The sequence below is a fragment of the Mustela putorius genome, unplaced genomic scaffold (genome assembly GCF_011764305.1).
Source record: "Mustela putorius furo isolate JIRA1106 unplaced genomic scaffold, ASM1176430v1.1 tig00537350_pilon_pilon_pilon, whole genome shotgun sequence".
NCBI lineage: Eukaryota > Metazoa > Chordata > Mammalia > Carnivora > Mustelidae > Mustela > Mustela putorius.
Genome location: NW_025422471.1, coordinates 21,183,932 through 21,196,577, shown reverse-complemented (window position 1 = coordinate 21,196,577; position 12,646 = coordinate 21,183,932). Strand labels below are relative to the sequence as shown.

The window sequence follows — 12,646 nt, the reverse complement described above, 5'->3', positions numbered from 1 at the left end:
GTAGCTGCCTCTGTTTGCTTACAGTGTTATTCTTTGCTTTCCTGTTCTTTCAGGGGATATTCAAGGCCTGACCATCTCTCTCACTGGGAAGTTTTTCGGGTTCAGTGTAATTGCTGATGAAATGATTTTTTCATTTGCCTCAGAGGATTGAATGGTTGAATCAGCCCAAGGACACGTGTATTTGATATTCTGCTTGCTCTTGCAGAGCAGATGCCTTCCATTACAGAATTTTGAGGGAGTTATTTAGAAAATAATAAAACTAACAGCTAAGCATGAATTTTTTTGTCTGTATCCTGCATCACTGCCAGCTTTAACTGTAATTATGTCATTCAGGGAAAGAGACTAACCGATTCCCTTCCCTGGCCCCTTTGTGTTGCGGAAGAGCCGGATCGTGTCCGTGGCCCTATTTGCAAGGAAGTAAATCACATGCAAGAAGTCATTAGGTATTTTTGGAAGGGTTTATTGAGTGAAATCTTGAATGAAATGACAAAGGGAGCAGGGCTGAGAACAGTCCTGCTGACAGGGGTCATGGAAAGTTAGTGGAGGAGACAGAGTTGTTACGAGTTAGTGAAAAGCCCAAGGAAAAAAGAAATACAAGAGGATTGGTGGAAATGTATGAATTTTTTTTTTTCTATGAAAGAACGTACGCAGGGTTGTTGTTTTAGCTGGTTAATAAGCCAGCACAAGTGGCACAGAAACGTCGTCAGTAGTAGCCTAAGGTGACCCTAGAGTGATGTGTCTTTTATTCATGAGACCTTAGCTGGAATGAAAAGGCTCAGACGATCTCAAGCTTTCCGCATGGCTCATTCTAAAAATTTCCACTTGCCTCCTGCTGATCTGTAGCTTTAGATCAGGGCTGTCCAACAGAACTCTCTGGGAGGCTGGAAATGCTCTCTGTCTCTGTCATCCTGTACTGTAACCACCAGCCACACTTGGTACTGAACACTTGAAATATGGCTAGTGCAAGTAAGGAGCTGAAATAGTAATTTAACTTCAGTTAGTTTTCATTTAAATTTATCTAGTCACATTTGGCTAATGCTACCATGTTGGTCAGGGAAGCTCTAAACCCTTAGGAGTCCCCAGAGCTTCTTGTTGGGGGAGGGGGGGCACACTGATAGAGATTCAAACTTCAGTTGGCTTAAGAATTAGTGAAGTCCCAATTTTGATCCCAGTCTGATTTACAATCTGGGAGTGTTCTTCTTGCCCTACTCTTCTGGCGGGTAGGGAACCCATAGCACATCCCCTGTTCTTTTGAACATCTGCTGTTGTGTTGGGCAGAAAGGACTGGGTACAGTTAGCCAGGCTCAGCAGGGTCAGTGAGACAGGGATAAAGAAGACGCTGCACTGAGATTTAGTGACATTAGCACTCTTCTAGGAGGAATGACTTGATTTCATATTAAAGCCCTTTAAAAATGTAGACTAGTCTGGAAGTCAGTTATCCATAATAGACCTTTGTGTTTCTGTATATACTACTGACAAGAACATCTTGAATTCATGGCCTGGTTGTTCAAATTCCCGATGTTTCCAAACAGCCGTCCTAGAGTCTGCACCGGTGGACCGAGCAGGAGTGGAAAGTTCCCCAGTGGCAGACAGCACGGACCTTTCACCTTGCCGATCACCCTCCACTCCACAGCACCTCCGCTATCGTCAGCCTGTAGGTAAGCTCAGGAGATGCGAAAATATAAACGCAAAAGTTAGTTTCTAGCTTCCAAATCTTTCTTTTGCCTGTTGCATTCCCCAAATATTTTTTAATCTCAGTTACAAAAATTAGTTGGAAGGAAACAATGTGACTGTCAAGTAGTGGAGAAATAAATGATTAGAGAATATGTCATTAGTGTAACTAATACTGACCTTGCCCCATCACTGCCCGGCACTCTGTGGAATAACAGGAATCAAGAAGCTTGTTCTTAAAGGATGGCTGTTTGAAGAATTATTATTGCTCATGTGGCAAAAAACTGGTGTATTTTCTATAGTTAGAAATCTTATAAAGCATAACCCATAATTTGTTATAGAACATATGAAATGTGCTCTAATTGGAGGAAAAACCGTCAGAGTGAAAGGTAGAAATCTTTTATCTTCCCATTGTTCAAACAAAAAAATCCAAATAACAGTGGTTTTTTGAAACATTTTTAAAGTGGTTTGCCATTAGGGTATGCATTCAGATGATTTTCCATTATGAATTATAAACTTTAAACATTTTTTAAACCCTAGAAATATTTAAAAACAAATTAAACAGATGTATTGTTAATCCTTATATTCTTCTTTACTAATCAAAAACAAAAACACAACGCTTGGTTGTGAATTGTTTCGTTTTTTTCTCCTCAAGTTATTTTAAGCTACAAGAGAAAACTATTCAGTTATGAAACCAAACTCCCTGAAGTAATCCAAGTTAAAGGTAAAGCTTTTTAGACTTTCATAAACCTGCTTTAAGTAGAAGAGGTTGGCAAAAGGCTCCACATGGCCATTCATTTGTAGCCTTGGCCAAGTGGTAGAAGTTGTTGTCTTGCAGTCAGCTCCAAGAGAAGCTAACCTGGTCAGGCTGTTGTCAGAAGACTCACTGGGGACTGGGAGGAACAAGATGATGGAGGAGTAGGAGACCTAAATTTTATGTGGTCCCAGGAATTCAACTAGATAGTTACCAACGATTCTGAATACCTACAAACTCAACAGGAGATCTAAGAAAAGAAGAGCAGCAATTATATGAACAGAAAAGCATCCACTTTTCCACCTACTGGAAGGTAGGACTTGTGGAGAAGTGAATCTGAAGTGATATTTGAGAAGATAGATCCCGGCGGCGAGGGAGCCTCTGTCAGCCAGCTCCGGCAAGCAGTATAGCACCAGAGCACAAAAACAGAACTTTTAGAAGTCTGCACCACTGAGGGACGTCACTCCAGAGGCTAAGCGGGGGTGGAGCTGTCTCGGGCACAGGGTGGTCTCAGGTACCTTGGGGTCACAGAAAGACCGCGGGTGCAAGAGTGCGGCAGAGCTCCCAGGTATCAGAGATCAGAAGCTGGCTGCAGAGATGGAGCCAAGGAGGGGGCTCTTGGCTGAGAGTTACCTTAAACTGTGATCCGAGGCACAGTCAGACCACACTTTGAGCAGGGACCCCGTAAGTGACAGATCTGGGGAGACTCACCTTCCTCCCCTGGGAACAGTGGCATGGGAGTGCAGCACAGGAATCTTCTGGGTTTAGAGACTCCAAACAGGGTCATGTGCCAGAGATAGAAACGCTCGGTCACAGTCTGGGTGAGCACAGAGTGTGGCTGGAGACCAGGAAGAGAGGAAGGATTTACTGCTTTTCTCTGACGGTGCACTGAGGAGTGGGGCCCCGAGCTCTCAGCTCCTCAGGGACCAGAGATTGAGGGGCTGCCATTTTCATTCTCCTCCTCTAAAGCTTCTGAAAAGCTTTCAGGGAACAAAAGCTCCGGAGAGGGAACTGAGCAGGTTACTTGGCCCCTGGCAAGGGTGGTACAGTTCCACCTCAGGCAAAGACATTTGAGAATCACTGCAACAGGCCCCTCCCCCAGAAGATCAGCAAGAACATCCAGCCAAGACCAAGTTTACTGATCAATGAGAACTGTAAAACACCAGTGCTAGGGGAATACAATACATGGAATTCATGGCTATTTCCCCATGATTCTTTAGGTTTTTGAAGTTAATTTTTTTTTTAAAGATTTTATTTATTTATTTGACAGACAGAGATCACAAGTAGGCAGAGAGGCCGGTAGAAAGAGAGAGAGGAGGAAGCAGGCTCTCAGCGGAGCGGACAGCCCGATGCGGGGCTCGATCCCAGGACCCTGGGATCATGACCTGAGCTGAAGGCAGAGGCTTTAACCCACTGAGCCACCCAGGCGCCCCTGAAGTTAATTTTTAAAATTTTCTTCTTTTCTCATTTAAAAAAAAAAAATTCTTTCCTATTTTAACCAACATCTTACTCTTATCAATTCTTTTTTTGAAATTGTATTAAATTATCATTTTCATAGTCATATTCTTTCCCTTCATTGTATTTAACCTTATTTTTGTATATATATTTATTTTTCTTTCTTTAAAATTTCAAGATAAAGTTTCTTCTAACAGACTAAAATATACCCTCAATCTAGTGTATTACTTTGTTATAGCCTCCTGCCTGATCACATTCTCTCCTTTTTAATTTTTAAAATTTTTTTCTTCCCTTTTTCAACCAACTTCTTGTTTTATCTATTGCTTTTCAAAAATCTTTTTTAATTTTCATCTTTACAGTCACCCTTCATCGTATTTACCCTTATTTTTATATATATATAAAAGTTTTTCTTTCTTTAAAATTTTGGGAGACCATTTCTGCTAACAGACCAAAATACACCCAAAATCTAGTGTGTGGCTGTTTTCTATTCACCAGCCTGATCATATTCTTTTTTTCCTTTTCTTTCTACTTATTTATTTTCCTTTCTCCGCACCCCCCCCCCCAGTTTTGTCTCTTTTGATTTGTTTAGTGTATATTTTTCTGGGGTCATTGTTACCCTTTTAGCACTTTGTTCTCTCATTGATCTGTTCTTCTCTGGAAAAAATGACAAAATGGAAAAACACACCTCAAAAAAAAAAAAAAAAGAACAAGAGGCAGTACCAACTGCCAGAGACCTAATCAATATGGACATGAATAAGATGTTGGAACCATAGTTCAGAATGACAATTATAAAGATACTAGCTGGGCTTGAAAAAAGCATAGAAGATACTAGAAAAATCCCTTTCTTGAGGAATAAAAGAACTAAAATCCAGCCAAGTTGAAATCAAAACAGCTATTAATGAGGAACAATAAAAAATGGAAACTAACTGCTAGAATAAATGAGGCAAAAGAGAGAATTAGTGATATAGAAGACCAAATGATGGAGAATAAAGAAGCTGAGAAAAAGAGAGATAACTACTGGATCATGAGGGGAGAAGTCAAGAGATAAGTGATACCCCATAAGATGAAACAATATTAGAATAACTGGGATCCCAAAAGAAGAAAGAGAGAAGGGAGCAGAAGGTATATTGGAGCAAATTATAGCAGAGAACTTTCCTAATTTGGGAAAGGAAATAGGCATCAAAATCCAGGAGGCACAGAGAATGCCCCTCAAAACCAATAAAAATAGGTCCACACTCTGTCATCTAATAGTAAAACTTACAATTCTCAGAGACAAAGAGAAAATCCTGAAAGCAGTTTGGGACAAAAGGTCTGTAACCTATAACAGTAGAAATATTAGATTGCTAGAAATATTAGTTTGGCAGCAGACCTATCCACAGAGACTTGGCAGTCCAGAAAGGACTGGCACTAAATGAGAAAAATATGCAGCCAAGAATACTATAGTCAGCCAGTATTATTATACTGTTATAATATTATATATATGATATATGTATATTATACTGTTATATTATTATCTATTATACAATGGACAGCCAGGCTATCACTGAAAATAGGAGAGATAAAGCTTCCAGGACAAACAAAAATTAAAAGATTTTGCAAACACCAAACCAGCCTTATAGGAAATATTGAAAGGGGTCCTCTAATAAGCAATGAAAGAGCCTAAAAATAACATAGACCAGAAAGGAGCAGAGACAATATACAGTAACAGTCACCTTACAGGCAATACAATGACAGTAAATTCATATCTTTCAATAGTTACCCTGAATATAAATGGGCTAAACACCCCAATCTAAAGACACAGGATATCAGAATGGATAAAAAAAGAAAAAAAAAAAAAGCAAGACCCATCAATATACTGTCTGCCAGAGACTCATTTTAGACCCAAGGACACCTCCAGATTTAGAGTGAGGGGGTGGAAACCATTTACCATGCTAATGAACATCAAAAGGAAGCTGGAGTGGCAATCCTTATATCAGACAGATTGTAGATTTTTAAACCAAAGACTATAATAAAAGAAGAGGAAGGACACTATATTGTACTTAAAGGGTCTGTCCAACAATAAGATCTAACAATTTTAAATATCTATGCCCCTGATATGGGAACAGCCAGTTGTATAAGCCAATTAATAACAAAATCAAAGAAACACACTGACAATAATACAGTAATAATAGGGGACTTTAGCACCCCCTCACTGAAATGGACTGATCATCTAAGCAAAGATAAAGAAATAAAGGGCTTAAATGACACACTGGACCAGATGGACATCACAGATATATTCAGATAGATTTCATCCCAAAGCAACATATTCTCCTCTAGTGCACATGAAACATTCTCCAGAATAGATCACATCCTGGGTCACAAATCAGGTCTCTGCCAGTACAAAAAGATTGGGATCATTCCTGCATATTTTCAGACCACAGTGCTTTGAAACTAGAACTCAGTCACAAGAGGAAATTTGGAAAGAACTCAAATATGTGGAGACTAAAGAGCATCCTACTAAAGAATGCATGGGTCAACCAGGAAATTAAAGAAGAATTGGAAAAATTCACAGAAACAAATGAAAATGAAAACACAACTGTTCAAAATCTTTCGGACACAGCAAAGGTAGTCCTGAGAGGAAAGTATATAACAATACAAGCCTTTCTCAAGAAACGAGAAAGGTCTCAAATACAGAGCCTAACCCTATACCTAAAGGAGTTGGAGAAAGAACAGCAAAGAAAGCCTAAACCCAGCAGGAGAAGAGAAATAATAAAGAACAGAGCAGAAATCCATGAAATAGAAACCAAAAGAACAATAGAACAGATCAACAAAACTAGGAGCTGGTTCATTGAAAGAATTAATAAGTTTGATAACCCCGTGGCAGAGTTAACAAAAAGAAAAGGGAAAGGACCCAAATTAATAAAATCATGAATGAAAGAGGAGAGATCACAACTAACACCAAAGAAATACAAACAATTATAAGAACATATTATGAGCAACTATTTGCCAGCAAATTAGACAATCTGGAAGAAATGGATGCATTCCTAGGATGAATGAAACAAAACGAAACCAGAGAGGGAGACAAGCCATAAGAGACTCTTAATCTTAGGAAACAACTGAGGGTTGCTGGAGATGGCTTTGGGGAGGGTTGGGGGGGCTGGGTGGTGAGCATCGGGGAGGGAATGTGCTATGGTGAATGCTGTGAATTGTGTAAGATTGATGAATCACAGACATGTACCCCTGAAACAAAGAATACAGTATATGTTAATTTAAAAAAAAGAAGAAAGAAAGAAAATAGAAGACTCACCTAGATGGATATCAGCCCTTGGAGTGTGGACCAGTTTCAGACTCCTGATAATCATGGATCCCCCTGACGTTTGGGTGGTTCTGGTAAATGAAAATGGCCAGCAGGACTCCCCTGGCTTGTTACAGGTCTACTGTGGAGTTAGCTAGATCTTTCACTGTTAGAGCTTTGATCAGTCCAGGCCTTGCCAACTTCCTTAACCATTGCCACATGGGGCAGACACCCTGTTGAGTTCATGGTAACCTGGAACAGTTTTGGGCCAAAGCCCATGAATGTGAAACTCCACAAAGGCAAGAAATAAATACTCTTCACTTGGTCACTATTATTAGTTCTCTGCTTTATAGGCTTTCTTTATATATTTCTTTATATATATTTATATATAAATTCATATATAAAATTTTTAAATTTATATAAGCATTATTTGGAAATCCTCATCCTGTTTGTGAATTAAGTCCTTTGTTTCTTCTCTGATGTTACTACACCCCAGAGTCATAGGAACATGGGAAGGAAGCTAAAATCTGTGGTAAAACAGAGGATCCAAATGGGGACAGTGTCACACATTTTCTTGCTGTTTAGCTGAAATTTTGCCTGTTCATCTGTCTACTTGCCACCTTATGCCACAAATATTTAAAGGCTACTGCTAAAGGAGAGGGTAGAGCTTTTCCGTGCTTTCTACTTGGGTATATATTAAGCAGCTCTTTGCCTTGCCTTGTATTTATTTATTTTAAGCATGACTATATCACTTTAGGGGCAAACTAATAAAAGTCCTTCAGGTCAGAATCACAGTGAGTTATTTTCACCAGAAGCCTGAATGAGGAAAAAAGCGAGGTTGCTGATAATCAGCATTATCAGATGCTGTGTATAAAATGTCGGAGGAGGGAAAGGGGCTGCAAAAGGGTGCTCAGAACATCCTTTTGAGTTTAGAATCCATCCGCACTTTAGGGGTGTTTTGGGCAGAAAATTCTGTTGGTAATATGATGTAGGAAAATTCTTTTTGATGTAGGAAATTTTTAAAAACCTTTTTTATATTGAGCTATAAATCAGATATCACAGAGTTCACCTTTCTCAAGTGTGCAGGCCAGTGGCTTTTATGTAGTCACAAGATGGGGCAGCCTCTCACTCCAGAGCATCTTTATTACCCCAAAAAGGAACCCTCTGCCCATTAGCAATCACCCCCTATTCCCGTCTCCCCCCAGCCTCTGGAACCACCATTCTACTTTCCGTCTCTGGGAATCGACCTCTCCCAGACATTTCATATGCATAGACTCACTCATACCATACATGCTTTTCTGTGATTGACTTCTTTCGTGTAGCATCCTGTTTTCACAGGTCATTCATGTTGTAGTAGGTATCGGTCCTTCATTCCTTTTTGTGGCTAAATAGTACTCCCTTGTGTCAATATACCACATCTGGTTTATCCATACCACGATTGATGGACATTCGGGTGTTTGTACTTTTTTCAATTGTTGTGAATAATGCTGCCAGGGATATTCATGTATTGGTTTTTGCGTGGCTCTATTTTCAGTTCCTTTGGGTATACACCTAGAGTGCAATTATGATGTAAAATCTTGTTATTTTTCTATTAACAAGGACAATACAGGGCGTCTGGCCCAACCCTTCATCCAGTGCAGGAATGAAAATGAGAATTTTCATGACAGAATATTACCCATCTGCCTCACCATGCCATTTCAATTCTTTTACATAACTAGGACAGACGGCCGACAACTCCCTCTGCTCTGTTTCGCCGGCGTCTGCTTTTGCAATTGCCACGGCGGCTGCAGGCCACGGAAGTCCACCAGGTGAGTAGAGTGGACCAGCCATGTCCAGACTGACAGGAATGCACACGAGGTCAGCGGTGCTCGCCTGCCGGGGTTGGGGAGACACAGCACAGCTGACTAAGAAGGCAGACTCCCAACTTCCATTCTAAGTCAGTGTGTTGGATGGTCTTTTATTCATTTATTATTTATTTATGTACTAACTTATTTTAAATGTTGTTATTTGAGTATAATTGACACCCAATTTTACACTAGTTTCAGGTGTGCAGCCTAATGATTCAGTATCTCTGTATGTTACACTGCTCACCACAGATGTATCTACCATATTGCTGAGTATATCCCTATACTTTGCCTTTTATTCCCCCTGACTTATTCATTTCATAAGCAGAAGCCTGGATCTCCCACTCCCCTTTACCAATAGACTGTCTTTTAAGTAAGCACCTTCAGGTAAGTCTTACACTAGGTCTTGTGTGTGTGGTACTTTCAAGAACTTCTGTGTCACAGAAGGATGTGGTATTTCTCCCATGTTGCTCTGTGGAGTTCTCTAACCTTTTTAGCCAGATTATCAGGAACAAGTGTTTCCTTTATAATTGAGTACAATGGTAAAAGCATATGCAAGGTGATGGGGAAAGCTTGTGGGGGGAAGGAGGATGGTGGGACTCTTGCTTAACAAATCTGTATATGGTTTAAGCAACCTTCTTGCTGTGATTGTCTTCACCTAAACTAACCCCATGGGTTCTGATCATCATGCTTTGTAGAACCATGAGTGAGGGTGTATTTTGTTTAGTAGCCATTGCTAACCTACCACAAAAAAGTCCATTTCCAAAGCCTATGAATCTGTATTCAACAATAGTAACTAGTAAGTACTATCTGTGTGAATTCTTTCTAAATTGAAGTAAGAATAAAGAGACATGTTCTAGAATGAACCTGAACTACCACAGTAAATCTATTTATTTTTTATCTGAATGGAAATCTTCACAGATTAACCACATTCTACCTCCAATATTTTGCCATACATGCTGCATTGGACATGGTCAGGAAAATTGAGGTGTTTTTTTGCTCTATTCTCAAAACCTTCTCCTCCAAATTCCCATCAACATAACACAAAACAGCCTATAATGGTAATAGCACTGATGTCTTGTCAACCCCATTGAGTTCTGTTGTCAACCCCATCCATAATAATGAACATCTCTGTGGTGAAATGATGGTGTCTTCACTATGCTCTCAGCAGGATTGGTTACCAACTGTGATTTGTTGAGACCCTCTCCTCAGTTTTTTGTTGTCACAAGCTAGTTTCTGGAAAAGGTAAGGTCCAGAGCTTCCTCATAGGTTTTATCATTTAAATATGGTTCATGAGGGAAAAGAGTTTTTAATGTTAATTCTCCATGAGCCTATTTCTGCATTTGCTGGAGGCTGGGGAGGGGAAAGGTGTTTCTTTTTCATCTGGGATTGCAGCAAAGTTCTGAGGAGCTTTAGAGAATGGCATCTGGCTTTGGCTGGTGCGTGCAAAATGGGCCAGAAGACGAAGTGACCAAAACAGCCAAGACTTCCACACCATTGGAACACTGCCATTTTGGTTGCCTCTCTTCTGACATCTTTCCTTCTACTTAAGTAGCTTTAGGAGGAAAGCTCCTTTCAATGAGCTAGCTGAGGAGGGATGGATGGTGATTGCCCATAACCAGCGTGGCGAGGGGTAGGGTTACCCCATCCTGAGCAAGCACGCTGCTTCTTTACAACCACGCTGCTGGTGTTGCCTGGAATGTGGTCTGGTGCCACATGATTCCACATTAGAAGGAGTTGGGTGTGGCAGTGGCTGTGGCCCTGCTGTAAGGGCGGCGGGTTGCACATGGGTCAGTTGCAGTGGCTAGTGGTGGTAAGAGAGGGGGTTTCTTTTGGAGTGAGGGCCAGCATATTCCTGGGGCTCAGCCACTCTCTGGAGCTGGCCCCCCAGAGGGGGTTCGTGGAGAACTGGACCTAAGAGCTGAGTACACAGATGGCTGGGGAAGGTGGACTGGGGGCAGAAACAGGGAAGTGTGCAGAAGACAATCCGGAATTACTGGCTAGCCAGGACGAGTAGGACCTCCCCTGGGAAGGACTAGCTCCCAACAGAAAAGTGTTCAAGGTAAGGGAGGGCTAGATAGTGGTTAAATCCCACACCAGATTCTGTATCCACTTTCTGAACCAGGAATCACTGACCGAGATTCACTCCAGAACCTAGGGAGTTGCCAAGGCAAGCAGGAGGGAAGGTTGTGGAAGCAAGTGGACACCTCACACTTGCATCAGCCTTTGCAGGCCTCCCGTCTGCTTGTAGGGCTGGGATGTGGGCCCACCGGGCAGAGCAGCTCTGCCATGTCTCTGCCCCGGCAGGAAGCAAGGGGGTGCCTGGTTAGGCCACATGGTGTGCAGATTGGGCTTCCATGTTTCAGGCTGTCTCCAGGTTCCATCCTGCTTTAATCCCCTCCCATTAGCCTACTCCCACCCCTACTCCCACTCAAACACACAGGAGTCTGGCAGCTCTGGGCTAGACCTGTCAATTAATGAGTATGTTTTCAAATATTCACTCCAGACATTTGCATGTGAAGCCATTTTTCTTTAATTATTGCTACTTTATTAAAAGGAATTTCAAATTCAGCAAGAAAGTGGACAGTTTTCTTGGAAAGACCCCAGTCAGGTTGCCCCTGTTTGGCCCTGAAATCGGAAAAAGCTGATTTTATTTGTGGAAGGTGGACTGGGGATCCACTCCCTGGGGTCTGGGCCTGCCTAATTTCCACACACACAGGAAAAGCCTGGGTTTTCCGGGACTGCTTTCTTTTAGGACCTAGAGCCCAGCCCTTTCCAAAGATAGGCAAGTCTCTCCTTCTGTATCATGTTCCCCTTGCCTCTGTTGGAGGCTTCATTGTAGAAGAAGGAGAGCCTAATTCTGTGGGTATGATTGCAGCCCTAAAGCAATCCTTGTTAACTTCACAGTATGAAGATTCACCAGTTTATTTAGTGCCTGCCTTCTGACTGGCAGCCAAATTACATTGGGCCCACTTATGGTAGGATCCAGAATTTGGAGGTCTAACACTTACACAATTGTCTCAAGGAAAAGAATACAAAAATCACAAATACAAACCCTCAGGATACCTCCCAGGGCTTCGGAAGAAGTGAGAGGCCCTGAAGCTTAAGTGTCATTGGCTTCCCATTTAATAAGCATATGAGTCCAGTCTGAATCATTCTCGGAATTGCAGCAGCTGTAGGAAATTTTGTTGGTGGAGGGGGGGCCATCGTCAGTCAATCAAGTACCCTTTCCTGTAGTGAGGCTTTAACTCTATACAAGACTGAGATGAAGGACAATTTGCAAGGTCTTGAGTGTCACTATGCTGGTGGCAGTGTATTTTTAAGCATCTGCTCAAATATAGAAGCTCTGCACCAAAGTAGAATTTAAAATGTGCGCATTTCTGAGGGTTGCTGATACAGGGAATCTGCAGGTGCAGGTTTGGATACAGTTGTGGTATGAATAGAAGTGCACAACCAGGGAATACACATATCAGGGCACATCGTTGTGCTTACTATACACCTGAAGCTCTAGGGTTAATTATAGACTTTATGAAATGATCTAAAGTGAAATATGGAAGAGTGAGGTGGATTATTCTTATGAGACTAGAAATCACAGCAATGGAGGTACTACAAGCCACTCTTGATCATCTGTGAGAAGATGGTATGTTT

At 41.4% G+C, this 12,646-nt stretch overlaps 1 protein-coding gene across 2 annotated transcripts in view; it reads left to right on the top strand.

Annotated features, from left to right (window-relative positions):
• The window catches only part of RASGRF2 (Ras protein specific guanine nucleotide releasing factor 2), a 248,493-nt gene that overhangs the window by 146,250 nt on the left and 89,597 nt on the right, over nt 1-12,646 (top strand). For both annotated transcript variants that reach the window (XM_045074406.1, XM_045074405.1), the window contains exons 16-17: nt 1,533-1,658; nt 8,873-8,962. In XM_045074406.1, coding sequence (XP_044930341.1) covers nt 1,533-1,658; nt 8,873-8,962 — 216 coding nt within the window. The remainder of the gene's footprint in view (nt 1-1,532; nt 1,659-8,872; nt 8,963-12,646) is intronic.